We start from the raw sequence: 21,866 nt of genomic DNA on the forward strand, positions 1-21,866 counted from the left end.
CCCCCCCCCCCCCCGCCAGGCTAAGACCCCTCGTAGCCGCAACGCACCCTCCATGGTACTTCTGTGAGTCAGCTGACTTCTGCTGACCCCAGCAGCTCCCGCCAAAACCTATCCCCTCCCGGCATGGGGTCATCCCCCTCTTGCCACACCTCCTTGGCACCGCTTCAGCACGGGAAAGAAAACCAGTAGCGGCCACGCCCCCACCGCCAGCTCCGCCCCCCCGCCCCGCGGCGCGGGAAACCAGAGGAAAGCCCGCGCTTTCACACTGCCACACCCCACCCTTCCGACGCAGCTCCGCAAAATCCAGTTTCACCCCAACCCCCAGCCCCGTACAAAAGAGAACATATAAAATACAAACCCCCAACATTCCCCACATACCCCACCCCCATACCCAACAAACAGACCCACCCGGAAACAGAGCAAAAAGAAAACCAGCATAAAAAACACACATGTCAAAGTTAAAGAACAGCAACAGCAAAAACAGCAACGGCCATAGTGTGTCCCCAGGCCCTAGTTCGAGTCCAGCTTCTCCGCCTGTACAAAGGCCCACGCCTCCTCCGGGGACTCGAAGTAGTGGTGTCGGTCCTTGTATGTCACCCACAGACGCGCAGGCTGCAGCATTCCAAATCTGACCTGCTTGGCATGCAGCACCGCCTTCGTCCGCTTAAACCCGGCCCGCCGCTTAGCCACCTCCGCACTCTAGTCCTGGTAGATTCTCACTACCGAATTCTCCCACTTGCTGCTCCTCTCTTTCTTGGCCCAGCACAGCACACACTCCCAGTCGCTGAATCGATGGAACCGCACCAGCACCGCCCTCGGGGGCTCATTTGCCTTAGGCCTCCTGGCCAGCACTCTGTGAGCTCCCTCAAGCTCCAGGGGCAAATGGAAGGACCCCGCCCCCATCAACGAGCTCAACATCGTGGTCACATACGCCAGGAGATCCGACCCCTCCAGCCCCTCCGCCAGGCCCAGGATCCTCAAATTCTTTCGCCTCATGCGAACGTCCAGCTCCTCCAAGCGGTCTTGCCACTTTTTGTGAAGTGCATCGTGCAACTCCACTTTCCCCACGAGGACCGCGGCATCCTCCTCCCTCTCAGCGGCCTGCTGCTGCAACTCCCGAATGGACGCCTCCTGGGCCGCCCGGGTCCCAAGCAGCTTGTTGGTAGTCGCATTCAGGGAGTCCAGCAACTCAGCCTTCAGCTCAGCAAAACAGCGCAGAAGAGAGGCCTGCTGCTCCTGCGCCCACTTCCACCAGTCCTCGAGTGTTCCGCCGGCCACCATTTTGTCTTTCTTCCCCCGCTTTTCCTGGGGAGCTGCTGCAGCTTTTTCCTTTGCCCCACTCCGGGTGAGCACCATAAATTATGGGGAATGCTCCTCTAGACACCTTCCCCCACCGGGATTCGTCGAAACAGCGCTGTTTGGGGCCCTCAAATAGGCCCAAAAGTCCTTAAATAGCAGGAGCTGCCGAACGTGCGGCTTAGCTCCGCATAGCCGCAACCGGAAGTCTGAATGACATTACATTCATTATTGATTATTGTTTATTGTTGGGTGTAAATTTGGGAGAAAATGTGAAAAAGGAGAATAAAAAAATATTTTTAAAAAACAATTCAGCAGTCATTCTAATAACTAATTCTAGGAAGTTGTTCCTCCAAGTCAACATTTTGATTAGGTAGTAATGGTTTGGAGATAAATGGACAAAATCTAAGATGGGACATAATTCTGATGTGGTTCGTCATCAGATTGTACAATCAACTTGATTCATCAACCTCTTCTTAAAACAAGAGATGAAGGCCCTCTGTAGCGCCATAATGGCCAAGTAACTTTTGCAGAGCTGAATTTAATCTCCTCAAGGAGAGCAGATGTAGTTTGAGCATTCCAATGGGTTATAGCTTGGCAACAAGATTTAGTAGAAGTCATTAGGTCTCTCAGTACTCTTCCCCGACAACTAATTTGAATTGAAAGGTTGAGGCATAAATCTTGAAATGCAGTGTAGCATAAATTATTTTTGAATATTATTCATGTAAGGAGGTTTTGTCAAAGACATATTTTTTGCAGATTTATCAAAGTCCTGTACAGGGGCTGTAAAGCGCAGGAGAGCGATAGTTATAGGGGACTTCCTAGTAAGGGGCACAGATAGTACTTGGAAGTGCATGGTAAAATACGACTGAGTCAGCACGGCTTTGTCAAAGGGAGGTCGTGTCTGACAAATCTGTTAGTGTTCTTTGAGGAGGTAACAAGGAAGTTAGACAAAGGAGAACCAGTGGACATAGAACATAGAACAGTACAGCACAGAACAGGCCCTTCGGCCCTCGATGTTGTGCCGAGCAATGATCACCCTACTCAAACCCACGTATCTACCCTATACCCATAACCCAACAACCCCCCCCCCCCCCTTAACCTTACTTTTTAGGACACTACGGGCAATTTAGCATGGCCAATCCACCTAACCCGCACATCTTTGGACTGTGGGAGGAAACCGGAGCACCCGGAGGAAACCCACGCACACACGGGGAGGACGTGCAGACGCCGCACAGACAGTGACCCAGCCGGGAACCGAACCTGGGACCCTGGAGCTGTGAAGCATTTATGCTAACCACCATGCTACTGTGCTGCCCCTGGCATATAAATCAATAAACATGATTTATTTAGATTTGCAGAAGGCCTTCGACAAGGTGCCGCATAGGAGACTGTTAAATAAGTTAAGAGCCCATGGTGTTTAGGATAGATCCTGGCATAGATAGAGGATTGGCTGACTGGCAGAAGGCAGAGAGTGGGGATAAAGGGGCCTTTTTCTGGATGGCAGCCGGTGACTAGTGGTGTGCCTCAGGGGTCTGTGCTGGGACCACAACTTTTCTCAATATACATTAATGATCTGGAAGAAGGAACTGAAGGCACTGTTATTAAGTTTGCAGATGATATAAAGATCTGTAGAGGGACAGGTAATATTGAGGAAGCAAGGGGGCTGCAGAAGGATTTGGACAAGCTAGGAGAGTGGGCAATAAGTGGCAAATGAAATACAATGTGGAAAAGTGTGAGGTTATGCACTTTGGAAAGTGGAATTTAGGCATAGACTATTTTCTAAATGGCGAAATGCTTAGGAAATCAGAAACACAAAGGGACTTAGATGTCCTTGTTCTCGATTCTCTTAAAGTTAACGAGCAGGTTCAGTCGGCAGTTAAGAAGGCAAATGCAATGTTAGCATTCATGTCAAGACGTCTAGAATACAAGACCAGGAAGGTACTTCTGAGGTTGGATAAGGCTCTGGTCAGACCCCATTTGGAGTATTGGAGCAGTTTTGGGCCTCATATCTAAGGAAGGATGTGCTGGCCTTGGAAAGGGCCCAGAGGAGGTTCACAAGAAAGATCCCTGGAATGAAGAGCTTGTCGTATGAGGAAAGGTTGAGGACTCTGGGTCAGTACGCATTGGAGTTGAGAAGGATGAAGGGGGGATCTTATTCAAACTTACAGGATTCTGCGAGGCCTGGATAGATGGACCTGGAGAGGATGTTTCCACTTGTAGGAAAAACTAGTACCAGAGGACACCACCTCAGACTAAAGGGACAATCCTTTAAAAAAGAGATAAGGAGGAATTTCTTCAGCCAGAGGGTAGTGAATTTGTGGAACTGTTTGCCGCAGAAGGCTGTGGAGGCCAAATCACTGAGTGTCTTTAAGACAGAGATAGATTGACTTCCGGTTGCGGTGATGCGGAGCTAAGCCGCACGTTCGGCAGCTCCCGCTATTAAAGGACTTTCGGACCTATTTTAGGGCCCCAAATGGCGCTGTTTCGCCGATTCCGGTGTTTGGAGGAACATTCCCCGAAATTTATGGTGCGTACCCGGAGTGGGGCAAAGGAAAAGGCTGCAGCAGCTCCCCAGGAAAAGCGGGGGAAGGAGGACAAAATGGCGGGGGGAGGAGTACCGGGTTGCTGCTGGAAGGGCCAGGAGAGAGCTGGTGTGGGCCGGGGGGGTAGAGGGGAGGAGGTATCGTCATGGGGAACGGGTTGGGCGGGGTGTGCTGGCCTGGGGCGAGCAGTCGATGAGCTAGTCGGCGGCGGAGGGGGGCAGGCTGAATGGGCCGGTTAAGAGGGCTCGGGTATTTTCTCATTTGAAGGGGCTGAAGGCGGACGTGGCTATGCTCCAGGAGACCCACTTGAAGGTGGCGGACCAGGTTCGTCTGAGGAAGGGGTGGGTGGGGCAGGTTTTCCACTCAGGATTAGACACAAAGAACCAGGGGGGGGGGGGGGGGGGGGGGGGGGGGGGTGGCGATTCTGGTGGGCGGTTGAAGCCATTAAACTTTTCTTGACACTGTTACCATATCCTCAGGGCCAGAGTCCAGCACTCACCTCCTTGGGAACCTGCTCCCACACTCTGAGGGTGCTTCTCAAGAGACTCCTGCTTCTAGCCAACAGGAGCATAAGAACATAATAACATAAGAACAAAGAGCAGGAGTAGGCCATCTGGGCCTTCAAGCCTGCTCCGCCATTCAATTAGATCATGGCTGATCTTTTGTGGACTCAGCTCCAAACACAATAACCCTTTATTCCTTTACTCGTCAAAAAACTATCTATCTTTATGTTGAAAATATTTAATGAAGGAGCCTCAACTGCTTTACCGGGCAGGGAATTCCATAGATTCACAACCCTTTGGGTGAAGAAGTTCCTCCTAAGCTCAGTTCCAAATCTACTTCCCCTTATTTTGAGGCTATGCCCCCTAGTTCTGCTTTCACCCGCCAGTAGAAACAACCTGCCCGCATCTATCCTATCTATTCCTTTCATAATATTACATGTTTCTATAAGATCCCCCCCGCATCCTTCTAAATTCCAAAGAGTACAGTCCCAGTCTTCTCAACATCTCATAATCCAATCCCTCTCAACTCTGGGATTAACCTAGTGAATCTCCTCTGCACACCCTCCAGCGCCAGTACATCCTTTCTCAGGTAAGGAGACCAAAACTGAACACAATACTCCAGGCCTCACTAATACCTTATACAGTTCCAGCATAACATCCCTAATCTTAAACTCCATCTCTCTAGCAATGAAGGACAAAACTCTATTTGCCTTCTGAATCACCTGTTGCACCTGTAAACCAACTTTTGCGACTCATGCACTAGGACAGCCATTTCCCTTTGCACAGCAGCATGTTTTAATATTTTATCATTTAAATAATAATCCCTTTTGCTGTTATTCCTACCAAAATGGATAACCTCACATTTGTCAACATTGTATTCCATCTGCCAGACCCTAGCCCATTCACTTAAACTATCCAAATCCGTCTGAAGACTTCCAATATCCTCTACATGTTTAGCTTTACCACTCATCTTAGTGTCGTCTGCAAACGTGGACACATTGCACTTGGTCCCCAACTCCAAATGATCGATGTAAATTGTGAACAATTGTGGGCCCAACACTGATCCCTGAGGGACACCACTAGCTACTGATTGCCAACCAGAGAAACACCCATTAACCCCCACTTTTTGCTATCTATTAATTAATCAATCCTCTATCCATGCTACTACAGTAGTTCCCCGTTATACCGCGCTCCGCAATACTGCGGTTTGCGATATACGGCGGGGGGGGGGGGCTTATGGACCCCAACCGTCAGCTTCCCTCTTCGGATCAAAGTGAGCCGGCCGCTGAAATTGACACTGCTGGCTGCTCTCTCCCTCCAATCAGCCGACAGTGTCAATTTCAGCAGCCGGCTCACTTTGATCCGGAGAGGGAAGCTGCTCTCTCACTGAAACAATCAGCCGGCCGCTGAAATTGACACTGCCGGCTGATTGGAGGGAGAGAGCAGCCGGCCGCTGAAATTGACACTTCCGGCTGCTCTCTCCCTCCAATCCAACTTTTAAGTTGTTAAAAATGCAGCAGTGCTTGTTTTAATTAGATCCACGATGGGGGTTTTAAATTTATTTTAAAATCTATGCATGCGCTTCCCATTGTGAGTCTACGGGGGTCTGACCTCTCCCCCCGTAGACTCACAATGGGAAGCGCATGCATAGATTTTAAAATAAATTTAAAACCCCCATCGTGGATATCCGCGGCTCGGATGCAACGCGGGTGGCTGTCTTGGACCCCAACACCCGCGTTATAAAGGGGGACTACTGTACTTTACTCTTAAAGCCATGCATCTTTATCTTATGCAGCAACCTTTTGTGTGGTACCTTGTCTAAAGCTTTCTGAAAATCCAGATATACCACATCCATTGGCTCTCCGTTATCTACTGCACTGGTAATGTCCACAAAAGATTCCACTAAATTAGTTAGGCACAACCTGCCTTTTATGAACCCATGCTGCGTCTGTCCAATGGAACAATTTCCATCCAGATGTCTCGCTACTTCTTCCTTGATGATAGATTCCAGCATCCTCCCTACTACTGAAGTTAAGCTAACTGGCCTATAATTAACCGCTTTCTACCTGCCTCCTTTTTTAAACAATGGTGTCACGTTTGCTAATTTCCAATCCGAAGGGACCACCCAAGAGTCTAGTGAACTTTGGTAAATTATCACTAGTGCGGGTCTGCACATGCGCTAACTCACATCGGCCCTTCGGCGCGGCGCCAACTGCTCCGCTGCCGGCCTAGCCCCCGGAATTGCGGAGGATTCTGCAACTTCCGGTTGGCCTGCGCCAGAGGGGTTCGGGCTGGTTTTTACACTTTTGAGCCTTCGCGGGGATTCGGGAGAATCCCGCCTTTAGTCTCAGGAATGGAGAATCCAGCCTGATGCGTTTCACATGTAGACTGACATATAGAATGCACTTCAGGAGCAAAAATGATTTTAGTCAGAAAACAATTGGTTCTTCATAACAGAGGACAGAAATAAAGTACCAAAAATGTTGCGGAACACAGGGTTTAGTGAGAGGGAGGAACTAAAGGAAAGCAGTATTAGTAGGGAAATCGTTTTGGGGAAATTGAAGGGATTGAAGGTCAATAAATTCCAAGGGCCTAATAATCTACATCCAAGAGTAGTCAAGGAAGTGGCCCTCGGAACAGTGGAAGAATTGGTGGCCATCTTTCAAGATTTTATACACTCTTGAACTGTTCCTACAAATTGGAGGGCAGCTAATATAACTCCAACATTTAAAAACGGAGGTTGCGAGAAAACAGAATTATAGACCAGTCAGCCTGATGTCAGTAGTGGGGAAAATGCTAGAATCCATTATAAAAGATTTGATAGCCGAGCACTTGGAAAACAGTGGCAGGATCAGACAAAGTCAGCATGGATTTACGAAAGGGAAATCACGCTTGACAAATCTACTGAAATTCTTCGATGATGTAAATAGAGTTGGCAAGGTAGTCAGTGGATGTAGTTTACTTGGATTTTCAGAAGGCTTTCAGAAGGCTTTTGACATAGATTTGACATTGACAAGACATTAGTGTATAAAAACTGAAACCTATAAAATTCTAACAGGGCTAGACATGGTAGATGCAGGAAGGATGCTCCAAATGACAGGGGAGTCCAGAACTAGGGGTCACAGTCTAAGGATACAGAGTAAACCCTGTAGGACTAAGAAGAGCAGAAATTTCTTCACCCAGAGATTGGTGAGCCTGTGGAATTCACTGTCAGAGAAAGCAGTTAAGGCCACAACAGTTTTGCAGAAGGAATTAGATATAGCTCGTGGGGTTAAAGGGATTAAAAGATATGGGGGAATACGGGAACAGGTTTCTGAGTTGGATTATCAGCCATGATCATAATGAATGGTGGAGCAGGCTCGAAGGGCCAACTGGAATACTCCTGCTCCTATTTTCTCTGTTTCGATATTTTTTTATTTTGTTCAATCTGGACAACACAAATACGTTCTTGTGTTGATTTTTTGTTGAATGATACAGTAAAGCAGTTATGAGTGCAGCAAGTAGTGTTATTACTGATGTCACAAGTGTTATTGACTGATTCAGCATGTGTTGATTCATGAGATTGAATTCAATATCTTGAGCATGAACTGTGCAAGAAATTGTAAAAAGATTTAAAGTCACATAGCCATAATTCAGCAGCTCCTACTCTGACCAATTAAGCACAACTAAGAAAGTACATGAGTGATAATTGTCTGGGTTACTCGGTAGATAGCTGCATTGCTCCTTCTTTCCTGCTATAGTTCCTGAAGGAACAAGTAGTGATTTTTTTTTTTGCTCTTTGGACAAGATTAGTGAATCTTTCACCACTGCCAAGGTGCCCGGGTGGCACTGCAACTGACAGGGGCACTGCTCGGGTGGCAGTGCAAAGGTGCCTGAGTGCCAGGGTTGCACTGCAGGGTCAGGGTCTGTGAGGGTCCATGCCCATGAAAAGAGGATAGAGGTGGGGTTTGAAGGGTGGAGGTGTGCAGGGCATGTAAGTAAAGGCCTCTGGGGAGATAGGGGCGTATCGACTGGGTATCCTCACTTGTTGTGGGTGGGGGGGACCCATATGCTCACTTAGAGATTGGGGCACCCTTTCAAAATGGCAGCCCGATCTATGAGTTTATGGCCCCAGTGCTGAAAAAAATTCGAAGCGTGGGCTAAACCGGTGGGTAACTCCCCAGGGCCCAAATAAATGACTGAGGGTGGGTTCTCCGGCCGCACCTGCCTGGTGACTGGAAAGTCCCACCCGAGGTCAATGGACCTATACATGATCCGCATCCTGCCCGTGGCGGAAGGCGGGACAGAAGAATCCACCTCCTAAGTGTCATTGGATAGTGGTGAGGAACTTGCCGACAGAGCCAGCAGCAAACTCCTGGAAAAACCCGTGACTTAGAAAACTATTATAATGAATCCTGCCCGTAGAAAATTATTTTGAAAACACTCTCTGGTTAAAAAGAATAGATAGGGAGTGGTTTTGTGCCAGGCTTATTAAAACGGAGGAAGCTTAAAATTCGTGAAGGCACAATTGTCTTTCAGTGAATGACTATGTGCAATCAAGCACTATCTTGTAGCTGGTACAGGTTTTAAACTCTCATTACAAGGAAGATTCATGGTAAGCAAGAATATTTTGGAATAAGATAGATCATACATCCTCTTGAGCCTGCTCCGTCAGTCAGTATGATTGTGGCAGAATTTCTGACACACTCCACTTTCCCATCGGCTTCCATATCCCTTTATACTCTATCGATGCCAGCTTTAAACATAGTCAATGACGGATTATCCAACAACCCTCTGGATAAAGAATTACAAAGATTCACAACCCTCTGAATGGAAAAGAATTCTCATCTCAATCCTAAATCCCTTATTCTGAGGCTAAGCCATTATGTTTTAGATTTCCCAGACAGGTAATCAACCTTTCAGGGTCTACCCTGACAAGTTCTTTTAGAAGAATATAAGACATAGGAGCAGGAATAGGTAATTTGGCCCCTTGAGTTTGTTTTGCCATTCAATGCAACCATGGCTAATCTGGTTGTGGCTTTAACTCCACTTTATTGCCTTTTCAATCAAAAATCTATCTAGATCAGCCTTGAATATATTCAATGATCCCGACTCTACTGTTCACTGGGGAAGATAATTCCAAATACTAATGACGCTTGGATAATCTTCTATTTTTCAATGAGATCACGTCTTATTCTTCTCCTGAAAATCTAGGCCCAATCTACGTAGCCTCTCATCATAGAGCAACTCTCTCACCCGAGGAATTCAGTCCCGATGCTCTGGTCCCACGCCAGCAGTGAATTACATGCCCCATGCCGGCGGTATCATGCAAATTGGTCATTTGCATCCGATGAACGGGCTGGATGTCCGATTCTCCAGCAACACATGATGCTCCAACCCTCTCCGCTGGGATTCACGCGAGCATGATTTGCTGCAGGTATTTACAATCGTCGCCCTTACACGGTAGACCCCGTGGTGGGTCTAGGGTGTTAATACATAACAGAGGTGCCGCCCCAAGTCCTCCGGAAGGTCCCCTCACCCCCACAAGGCAAACAATGTCCCCTCCACCACCTACCCGAACTGTCTGTGAAAAAGAGGAAGTCAAAGCACTTAGCTGGTTTTGGTGTGGTGAGGAGCTGTCAATCATAGCGAGTGTTTGTAAACATTGTGGTCAACATCAAAGCAGGGTTCTTGAGATGCAGTGAAGCGTGAAGGGAAAGATGAGTCAGCAATCCACCAAGCAGCTTTCTCTGTAGTAATAAAACTGTCAATCGCTAGCTAATGCAATGTATTGCTGTGTGAAATTGAATGGAAGATTTGCATTTCAAAAATGCAGTCAAGGGATTGTCAAGGGACTTTTGCAGTGCACCTGCCTTTTGAGGAATCCTCTGACACTTGTAACAGCTACTGTTTTAAACACTATTGTCTGAGGCAGCAGATGTTAAGAAGGGGTAAGTGAAAATGCAGTGATGTTTCACCCTACTGCCTTGACTACTCTTCAGCTTTCAGGCAGGGGTCCCTGATGGGATTGTCCCTGATGGAAGTTTCTCCATTGGAGGGAGGGATCTCTGTTGGGGGGGGCGGGTCTCTCTGTTGGAGAAAGTCTCTGTTGGGGGGATCTCTGTTGGGGTCTAATCAGAAGATTTCTGTTGGGGGTCTGATGGGGGTTGTTGGGGGGGTGTCGGGTCATCCTCATGTATGGGTGCTGCAGCGGGAGAGTGACCCACAATTTCCGTGGTGGTTGCGGGGGCAGGGGGGGAGGATGTCCCTATTTGTCAGTGGAGGGGGTGCAAGATTTGTATTTTGGTGGGGGCCGGCCCCCGGACCTCGGTATCAGACCGCCACGTTCAAAATGGCAGCCCAGTACCAGGATTCTGGCAGAGATTCCATGAGTACATTTGCATGGAAAAGGAGAGGAAATCACACCTGGGCGCCGTTCCTCGCGCCAGCTGCGACCAAGAGTGAGTCTCCATTGGCGGGACCACTTAGACTCCAGAATGGAGAATCCGGACCATTTCCTCTCGAAATTCCACATGGATAGGGGCACACAACGTGGATACAAATTAATCAGAAGGCACGACAAAAAACTACAGATAGAAAACCCATTCCTTTAAGCATTGCTGAAAAACCATTTTGTCAAAGCTTTTCACCTTGATTTCAGCAGTCTACCACACTGCGAGCCCAACTGACAATCTCAGAATGGCTGGCAGTGTGACGTTTAGCACACTGAGGATTAGGTTTTCCAATTGTCGAATCAGATCTAATGTTGGACACTCTGTTTTGCAAGCATAAGCTGATTGGGTACGTTCTGTACTTTGCCCATTGCAAAAATTAAAAGTAAAAATTACTTCAATCAACTGTCGTACATGCTGTTTGATACCATCTGCCAGTCTTTCGGATGTATGGTCTACAAATGTAGCATCACACTGGCACTGAAATTCGTATACCACATTACTCATTTGTGTGATAGGCAGAATGTATTTCTGGCGGTGGTGAATACCACTCATGTTGTTACTGCATTGGAGCAGTGTGACTGGAATCTCAAAAATGTGAGCAGCAGTGCACTTCACCTGCTGCTCACAGTTTTGAGATTCCAGGGCAATTTGTGGTACACTGAGCACTTTGCAGGGAATGTGACAGCGTTAGACCCATTCATGAGTATATGTGAAGTACAGCACAAAATGATCTGATCAGGGTTCGTATTATTTGATGCACCCTACTTCTTTTTTTTTAAATTTAGAGTAGCCAATTATTTTTCTTTTCCAATTAAGGGGCAATTTAGCATGGTCAATCCACCTAACCAGCACATCTTTGGGTTATGGGGGTGAACTTCACGCAGGCATGGGGAGAATGTGCAAACTCCACACGGACAGTGACCTAGGGCTGGGATTCGAACCCGGGTCCTCAGCGCAGTAGTCCCAATGCTAACCACTGCACCACATGCTGCCCTAATGCACCCTACTTCAGCACCACGCTTGCTTGGTGAGCAAATGGCTTGGGCTCTATTCCTGGAACCTCATAAATGAATGCCCTCGTTACAGCTTCAGTTCAACCATGGACAAGATAGCTGAACTTAAAAGATGAGGTGAGAGTGACTGCTCTTGACATCAAAACAGCATATTACTGAATGTGGCATCCATAAACTCGAGCAAAAATGAAATCAATGGGAATCAGGGGAAAACTAATCACTGGTTGGAGTCATACCAAACACAAAGGAAGTTGGTTTGGTTGTTGAAGGCATCATGTAAGTGCAAGGACATCACTCCAGAAGCTCCTCAGGATGGTGTTCTCATAGAATCATAGAATTTACAGTGCAGAAGGAGGCCACTCGGCCCATCGAGTCTGCACCGGCTCTTGGAAAGAGCACCCTACCCAAGGCCACACCATCACTCTATCACCGTAACCCAGTAACCCCACACAACCTTTTTTGGACACTAAGGGCAATTTAGCATGGCCAATCCACCTAACCTGCACATCTTTGGACTGTAGGAGGAAACTGGAGTACCCGGAGGAAACCCACGCAGACACGGGGAGAACATGCAGACTCCGCAGACAGTGACCCAAGTCGAGAATCGAAACTGGGACCCTGGAGCTGTGAAGCAACTGTGCTAACCACTGTGCTACCGTGCTGCCCTTTCTTTTCAGCTGCATCAGCACTGTCCTTCTCTCCATCATACGATCAAAATCAGGGACATTTGCTGACGATTGCACAGTGCTCTGTGGCATTCATAACTCCTCAATTAGCGAAGCAATCCACGCTCACTTGTAGCAAGATCTGGACAACATTCAGATTTGAATTAATAAGTGACAAGCATCATTCATGCCACAAAAATGCCAGGCAAAGACCATCTCCAACATGAAAGGGATATTAACCATCTCCCCTTCACATTCAACTAAATTATCACTGAATCCCTCACGATCAACATGCCGGGGGGTTTCCATTGTCCAGATACTAAACTAGATTAGCCATATAAATACAGTGGCTACAAAAGCAGATCAAAAGCTGGGAATATTGTGATGAGTAACTCATCTCCTGACTCCCCAAAGCCTGTCCACCATCTCCAACGGCGATTTCTGTATTCAAGCAGGAGAAAGTTTCCTCCATATGATATGTGTAATACATTATAAAACCGTTCATGAAGAATGGATTTATGACTTAATCATATATAATATGTAACCTTCTTTTTTCTCCAACTTCCTAGTTTTTATAGAGCCCAACCTAAATGCAGGGCAAAACTCTCTTCATACTGTTTAAAAAATTTGCTTTCACGATTTCAGAAGGGTACCTCTAAATTCACTTTTATAAACACCATGGGATTTTGTCTTTACTACCTAGATATTAAGGAGCAAATGGGCAGAGCACAAAGGAAGTCTGGTGGCAGAGAATTTCAAGCTTTTTACAGAACCCGTCAAATTCTTCTCTCATTAATATAAATTGAAAGAAATTCTAGAATTTGTTTTTAACACATAGCATCTCCCTGTTAGATTTTCCTTTCTACAACCATCCAAGTAGTAGAGATGAAAACCTACCCGATTAGTCCCTAAATAAAATTGACAATTACTCCTGAATTATTGATATTTAGACCCAGGCAGCTTTGGAACTAAATTTAGACAATTGAGATACTTTCATGTTGTCATCCAACAAACCCCATAAAGACTTTCTTTCAATCTAACTTGGCTGAATTCAAAACCAATTCAAAAAGATAGCATTCTGACCAATACATCACTGTATTTACTGTCTACATTTCCTGAAAGGTTTTAACATGCAATGCAAAAATTATTGAACTTCATTTTACAGTTACAACTGATTTTCAGATACTGTATATTTATTGAAATAACTGGCAGTTACAGCCAATCTGAATTCTGCCTGATTTCATATAAATATAGGATGTCATACCTATTATAAGTGTTTCTGTTATGTGTTTTTCATCTTTGATCACTCGTTTTGCAAAGGGTTCTGCAGCAATTTGATCAGGATCCATTTGCAAGGTGAAGAAACCTTCCAAGCCCAGATACTGGTTAGCATCAATATCTTGACAACGAGTGATCTCATGCAATTCCTATAAAGATTGAAACAAATTGATGCAAAAATATTTGTGTTACCTTAGAAAAATGTAGAAGTTACAGACCAAAAATTCACATCTGTGCCAGTTCATGCTTTTTAACGAGAGATCAAGTTACCATTTACCTGCAATTATCAACAATTACTGCATTTTCCGTTTACTGTTCATGACACATTGGCCATTTACTCATGATGGTTTTAAAATGATAATGTACATGTCATAAAAAGAGAATACCATATTAACTATTGTCAAATATTGGTTTTATAACATTGTAAATTAATATGTTTTAAGAAGTAACTTGCATTTATAGTGGTCCAGAGGCCACCAACTGTGAGGAAATTGTACAGAAACCAACAGGCAAGGAAATTACAGAGAAGTGCAATAATTACAGAGAAGTTACAATGGGGGACTTTAATTATCTGAATATAGACTGGGATAGTAGTAGTGTAAAGGACAGAGCGGGACAACAATTCCTAAAATGCACTCAGGAGAATTCCCTACAGTAGTACGTTTCCCGTCCAATGTCAAAAGAGGCATTGTTAGACCTGATGTTTGGGAATGAGTTGGTCCATGTGCCAAAAGGGGAACATTCAGGCCACAGTGATCATTGGATCGTAAGGTTTAGGTTGGCTGTGATAAGAATGGACTATCCAGACTAAAAATAATTAACTGGTGATAAAACTACTTCAATGGATTAAAATTGGATCTTACCCAGATAAATTGGAATCAAAGTTTGGCAGGTAATGAAATGAAAATGAAAATCACTTATTGTCACGAGTAGGCTTCAATGAAGTTACTGTGAAAAGCCCCTAGTCGCCACATTCCGGCGCCTGTCCGGGGAGGCTGGTACGGGAATCGAACCGTGCTGCTGGCCTGCTTGGTCCGCTATAAAAGCCAGCGATTTAACCCAGTGAGCTAAACCAGGTAAGACTAACTGAACAATGGATTGCCTTCAAAGAGATTGTTTGAGCAGAGTCAAGGCATATTCCCACGAACTGAAAAGGTAGGGCAAACAATGGTAGGGTTCCCTGGATGACAAGAGAGATAGAGAGTATGATGAAACAGGAAAAAAAATGTTTATGATGGCTGTCAGGTGGATAATACAACCAAGAACCAAGCTGAATATATAAATATTCATAGCGGAATTGAAAAAGCAGAAACTGAAGCAAAGAGAAAGCATGAGAAGAGACTGGTAGCTAAACAAAAGGGAATGCAAGTCTTCCATAGGCATATAAATAGTAAAAGGTTGGTAAGAAGGAGGGGTGGGGCCAATTAGGGACCAAAAGGGGATTTATGTATGGAGTCAAGAGGCATGGAAAAAATGCAGCCCCGGTCATGGTAAAAGAGGTAGTTCATATACTTGAAGGGTTTAAAATTGATAAGGAAAATATATTGGATAGGCTGTCTGCACTTAAAAGTTGATAAGGCACCAGGACTGGATGAGATGCATCCAAGGTTAGTGAAGAAATGAGAGTGGAAATTGCAGAGACACTGGCCAGACTTTTCCAATCTTTCTTAGATACAGAGATGGTACCAAAGTAAAGAAGAATTTCAAATGTTACATCCTTGTTCACTGAAGTGTGTAAAGTACAGCAATTGAAGGCCAGTTTAACCTTGGCGGCGGGGAAGCTTCTTTTAGAAATTATAATTTGAGACAAAATTAGTAGTCACTTGTGCAAATGCTGGTTAATTAAGAAAAACCAGCTCAGATTTGGTACAGGCAAATCTTGTTTAGTTAGCGTGCTCCTGGTTTTGAACAGGTAACAGAGAGGGTTACTGAGGCTAATGCTGTTAATGTGCACAAACTTTCAAATTTGATAAAATTGCAGCACAACAGATGTGAGAAAAGCTAGAGCTCATGGAATAAAATGGACAGTGCAACACAAATATAAAATTGGCTGAGTGACAGGAAGCAGAGTATGGGTTGTTTTTCAAACTGGAATGTTTATAACAGTGCTCCCCAAGGGTTGGCGTTAGGACTCCAGCACTTTCAGACATATACTAATGATTTAAACCCTGGTGTACAGGGCACAAATTTCAAAATTAGCAGACAATACAAAACTATGAAGTATTGGGAACCATGAGGAGGTTGGTGTAAGGACATAGGCAGGGTGGTTGAATGGGCGGACAAGCGGAAGATGAAACTTAATATAGAGAAGTATGAAGTGATTAGTTTTTGTAAGAAGAACATAGAGAAACAATATAAAGGGTACAATTCTAAAGGAATTGCAGAAACAGAGGAATCTGAATGTATATGTGCATAAATCATTGAAGGTGGCAGGACAGGTTGAGAGATACAATATATAGCATCCTGCGCTTTATCAACAGGGGCATAGAATACAAAAGGAAGGAAGCTATGTTGTTAACCCGTATAAAACACTGATTCAACCTCAACTTCACACGGATGATCCCTGGAATGGCGGGTCTAACATATGAGGAACGGCTGAGGATCCTGGGATTGTATTCATTGGAGTTTAGAAGGTTAAGGGGAGATCTAATAGAAACTTACAAGATAATACATGGCTTAGAAAGGGTGGACGCAAAGAAACTGTTTCCGTTAGGCGAGGAGACGAGGACCCGTGGGCACAGCCTTAGAATTAGAGGGGGTAAATTCAGAACAGAAATGCGGAGACATTTCTTCAGCCAGAGAGTGGTGGGCCTGTGGAATTCATTGCCGCGGAGTGCAGTGGAGGCCGGGACGCTAAATGGCTTCAAGGCAGAGATAGATAAATTCTTGATGTCGCGAGGAATTAAGGGCTACAGGGAGAATGCTGGTAGGTGAAGTTGAAATGCCCATCAGCCATGATTGAATGGCGGAGTGGACTCGATGGGCCGAATGGCCTTACTTCCACTCCTATGTCTTATGGTCTTATGGTCTTAACTGATTACTGCGCCCAGTTCTGAGCACTTTAATTTAGGAGGGATGTGATGGCATCATAAAGGGTGCCGAATAGATTCATGAGTTTAGTTCCTGGAATAAGGAACTTCAGTTAGGTGGACAGATTGGTGAAGTTGGGTCTGTTCTCCTTGAACAAAAGAGGGTAGAGAGGAGACTTAATGGAGGTATTTAAAAGCATAAAGGGTCTGGACAGAGTATATGGAGAAACTGTTGATTTTGGTGAAAGAACTGAGAACCTGAGGGCAGATTTAAGGCAATTAGCAAAAGACAGAGAAGGAGAGACTATGCAAATGAACACAAGACTTATTTGAGTAGGATTCTCATCAGTGCTCTGCAGAACCAAACATTTTTCTTTGCCTCTCTTTCTATTTTGAATAAGTTATTGTATGAGCAGGCTGTCATCTCACTTGGTCATAATGCAGTCTAATACAGTCACCCAGCTGACTACCTGGATACACAAGAGGGTACACCCACAGAAAAAGGTATTTTTAGCATACAGGATTGCTTGCATAACCTTTACAGAATGAAATGAATAATTCTTATAATTTATGGAAACAAGAGAAGATGATTTTAATCAAATGGAACAGAGCGACATGTTTAGGCAGTGATTTAGGAAGGAACTAGCATTGTTCTGTTTCTAGATTTAAAAAGGGAGGTTAGCGAGAGTCATACTACAACACATTTGACCATTGCTCTTCAAATGGTGCTATTTCCTCGAGACCAATTTTTCATATTTCCCTGGATATTTTGCAGTCTTCCTTTTCAAAAATATATTCAGTATGTTGATACAATTTCATGTTAATAATCACTTGTGGTAAAGTGTACTATGTTCTAATAGTCCTTCGTTCAAATTCTACTCTCTCATTATTCAAATAATAATCCTGAAAGTGTCCCCTTGTTACCAATTCACTAAGAAAAATAATCTTTGACTATTTATCCTGATAAATATTTTGCAAATCTTTTAGCTTTATTGGTTTTTCTTCTTTGCTTCAGCAAAAAAGCCTTAATATTTCAATTGTTTCTTTCTAATTCGTCTCTCATTCCTGGAATTATGCTAATTATTTTTTGTACAATTTCCATAGCTCTAAAATGCTTACTATAAATAGGGTGACCAGAAATGCATGCACACTTTTCCAACATTGGGATCATCAAATCTTCCACAAGTTCAATGTCACATCCTTACATTTATATTCATGCCATATTTACAAATCCAGAATCTTATTTTACTTATTGATAATCTGTGTGTAAACTCGGCTTCAAAGTTTTATGTGGATGGAATCTTAAGAATTCTTACATTCTTACCATTCTCTTATTTTTCTAAAACATATGTCACATCTGTCTGCCGAAGGCCAAAAATGTGCCCTCGTCACGTAGCGATGACTAGTGCAGATGACTGCTGGACAGACCACCAGCTCATCCGCTCATCTATGTCTGTCAAACTCCACTGAAAGGTGAAAAAACAGCTCAGAAAAAAAGATCAATGGTGAGCAGCTCAAAGAGTCAAGCATGCTAATGAACTTCCAACAACGTCACCTCCAAAATCTCCAACTTGTCCATTCTAATGGATTGGAGGAAAACTGGAAAGAGCTGAAGACAGCCATCATTTCAAGCTGTGAAGAAACCATCAACTACAAGACCAGGAAACCACAAGACTGGTTCGTCGAGAACGACCACACCACCCGAGACCTCATTGACAAGAAGGACAAAGCTCTCCGCACCTGGCAAAATGGACATAACCAGCAAGGCAAAGACGAGAACTCATCAATTAGCTATGGTGGGGGTACAAGGAAGAAATAGGGAAATCAAGAACCAATGATGGACTGAGAAAGCTAAAGAGCTGCAGCTCCTCGCTGACAAGCATGATGCACAGGGCTTCTTAGTGCCACCAAGGCAATATATAGACATATTACCCTCGGCTTCAAACCGGTGCAGAGTAAGAATGGATCCCTATTGAGAGATAGAGAAAACATTGGCCTTCAATGGAGAGAACACTTCAAAGAACCCCTAAACTTTGATACAACCGTAGACGAGGACGTGTTTGAGGAAATCCCCCAACCCCCCATAAAAGATGATCTAGGACTCCTATGGAAGCGAAGAATGGAACAGCCACATCAATGGACAGGATCAAGAGGAGAGTATCAAACTTGAAGAAGAGATCACCTGCCATCTCCATTAGCTGTTGCTGAAAATCTAGAAGAGAGAAATTCATGCTAACCTCAGGGATGCTGTCATTTCCACCATCCTCAAGAAAGGAGACAAAATTGACTATGGGAACTACCAAGGAATCCCCCACTCTCCATTGCTGGAAAGATTATCGCCCGAATCCGTGCTAGCCGCATTCTCCCAATCTTTGAAGAAATCCTTCCAGAAAGCCAATGTGGCTCCCTACCAAACCGTGGAACAGCGGACATGATTTTCACTGCTTGATAACTTCAAGAGAAATGCCAGGAGCAAATCAACCACTCTACATGGCCTCCATCGATCAGAACAAGGCTTTTGACTCAGTTAATTAGAAAGTGCTTGTTATATTACCATGATTGGTAATATGTTGTATTCTTTGTCCTTTCTTCAAGAATGACCTGATGTAGTGTTGACAAAGAATATACCAATCAAAAAATTGAAACAAGACTAATTTATTATTGCACTGCTGTTCAGAATATAATGTCTTGCAAAGATTTCTTTTGTAGCCTTGATAAGAGATCTGGAAGTCAAGTCTGACAATTTAATGACATCAGGATAATTCGAAAACTAGTCTATGATTAACACGTAATCACGACCATTGAAATGAAACAAATCAATTCCTACTTTAGACCATGGAGTTTTCTCCAATGCATGTGGTAGAGGTTTTTCTTCCCATTGTGCAGGTTGGTATTTTTGACATGTTTCACACTCAAGTATAAGATTTGTGATGTCTCGGTTGATACCTGGCCAATAAACAGTTTGTCTTGCTCTTCTCTTGCATTTTTCAATGCCAAGGTGACCTTCATGTATCTGTTTTAGAATCATGGGTCTAAGTGACCTAGGAATCACTATGCAATCGAGTCGATATAACAATCCATAAACAACTGTGAGTTCAGCTTGTATGTTTCTATACTTGGAACAATGTCCTTTAGGCCAACCATTGTTTAAATGGTCCATGACATGAAGTAACATTGAATCTTTATTGGTCTCATCACGGATGAGTTTCAGTTTGTCGTTGGAGGCACGTAGGTTTCAGCTCGAAGCTGCACTTGAGCTTCTTTGTGCTGAATAAATTCAGGTGGTTGCTGTTCTGAGTTAACAGAACGTGATAACGCGTCAGCAATTATCAATTCCTTGCCTAGAGTATATACAAGTCGAAGGTCATATCTACGTAGCTTCATCAGGATACGCTGTAACCTTGGTGTCATATCATTCAAATCCTTGTGAATGATGTGAACAAGTAGTCTGTGATCAGTCTCGACTATGAATGTAGGACGACCATATATATAATCGTGAAACTTGAGAATTCTCATTAGTAAACCTAAGCATTCCTTTTCTATTTGGGCATACCGTGGTTCAGTAGGCGTCATTGCTCTTGAAGCATAGGCAACTGGTAACCACAAAGAATTGTCATCTCTTTGTAGAACTGCTCCAATTCCACTTTGACTTTTGACTTGCATCCATAAGAGATTTTTTTTTTCCTGTTGGGGTCAAAGAAAGAAAGAAGAGATGCAGTAGTCAATTGTGACTTCAGATCAATCCATTCTTTTTGATGAGTGTCAGTCCATGCAAATGTGGTCGACTTTTTGATGAGATGTCACAAAGAAGTAATTCTGGACGAGAGGTTAGGAATGAACTTCCCCAGAAAATTCACAACACCTAAGAATCTCAACACAGCTTTCTTGTCCTCTGGGACTTTCATTTTCTGTATGGCAGCAATCTTGTCATCGTCAGGTCGCACACCATGTTCCGAAATTTGATCTCCAAGGAATTTCAGAGTTGAGATACCAAAATTACATTTGGCTCTATTCAGTTTCAAACTAAATTTATGTACTTGTTGGAATACTTGCAACAGCCCTGCATTGTGTTCTGCTCCTGTAGATGGCCAGACAATTATATCATCCACATACACTCGTACACATTCAATACCTTCAGTCATCTTTTCCATCACTCGATTAAATATCTCCGATGGTGAAATAATTCCAATGGCATTCTGTTAAAACAGTATCGACCAAACGGTGTCAAACTTACACAACTTCTTGTTTGTGTCATCTAATTGCATTTACCAAAATCCTCTGGAGGGATCCAGTTTGGAAAAAAATAGAGCATTTGCCATTTCGCTGGTGATTTCTTCACACTTGGTTATCGGATAGTACTCTCTCTTAATATTTTTATTAAGATCTTTTGGATCGATGCATATCCTTCATTCCCCAGAAGGTTTCTTTACACACACCATTGAACTGATCCAGTCAGTCGGTGCTGTTATTCTGGATATTATGCCAAGATTTTGCATACGTGCAAGTTCTTGCTTCAATCTCTCACAAATCGGTGCAGGAACCAGTGTGTATCACTGGTTTGGCATCTGGCTTTAACTGACTTTTATATGGAAAGGGAAGAGTACCCATGCCTTCAAAGACGTGCGGGAAGCGATCAAGAATTCCTTGTATGTCGTCGTGAACAGGTGAAAGAGATGGAGCGCAATTCTCCGCACCCCACGACGAGTGGGAGAATCGGGGGATAGCCGGGCGAATCACGCCACGCCGCCCTGGCACCCCCGCGATCCTCCCACCCCCCCAAAAATGGTGTGTCGCGTTTTTCGACAGGCCGCTCGGAGAATCGCCGCTCGCCGTTTCTCACGGCGACCGGCAATTCTCCAGCCCGGATGGGCCCCTGCCGAACCCGACCGGTTCACGCCGGCGCCAACCACACCTGGTCGCTGCCGGCATGAACAGCGCGCGACAGGTGAGTGTGGGGCCTGTGGGGGGCGGAGGAAGGATCGAGCACCATGGGCGTGCTCAGCAGATGTCTGGCCTGCGATCGGTGCCCACCGATCGTCGGGCCGGCATCTGTAAACGACGCACTCTTTTTCCTCCGCCGCCCCGCAAGATCAAGCCACCAT

At 44.6% G+C, this 21,866-nt stretch overlaps 1 protein-coding gene across 13 annotated transcripts in view; it reads right to left on the minus strand.

Annotated features, from left to right (window-relative positions):
• Positions 1-21,866, minus strand: part of zbbx (zinc finger, B-box domain containing) — a 165,097-nt gene that overhangs the window by 33,602 nt on the left and 109,629 nt on the right. For all 13 annotated transcript variants that reach the window (XM_038816049.1, XM_038816052.1, XM_038816053.1 and 10 more), the window contains one exon: positions 13,722-13,884. In XM_038816049.1, the coding sequence (XP_038671977.1) occupies positions 13,722-13,884 (163 nt within the window). The remainder of the gene's footprint in view (positions 1-13,721; positions 13,885-21,866) is intronic.

The sequence above is a fragment of the Scyliorhinus canicula genome, chromosome 13 (genome assembly GCF_902713615.1).
Source record: "Scyliorhinus canicula chromosome 13, sScyCan1.1, whole genome shotgun sequence".
Taxonomy (NCBI): domain Eukaryota; kingdom Metazoa; phylum Chordata; class Chondrichthyes; order Carcharhiniformes; family Scyliorhinidae; genus Scyliorhinus; species Scyliorhinus canicula.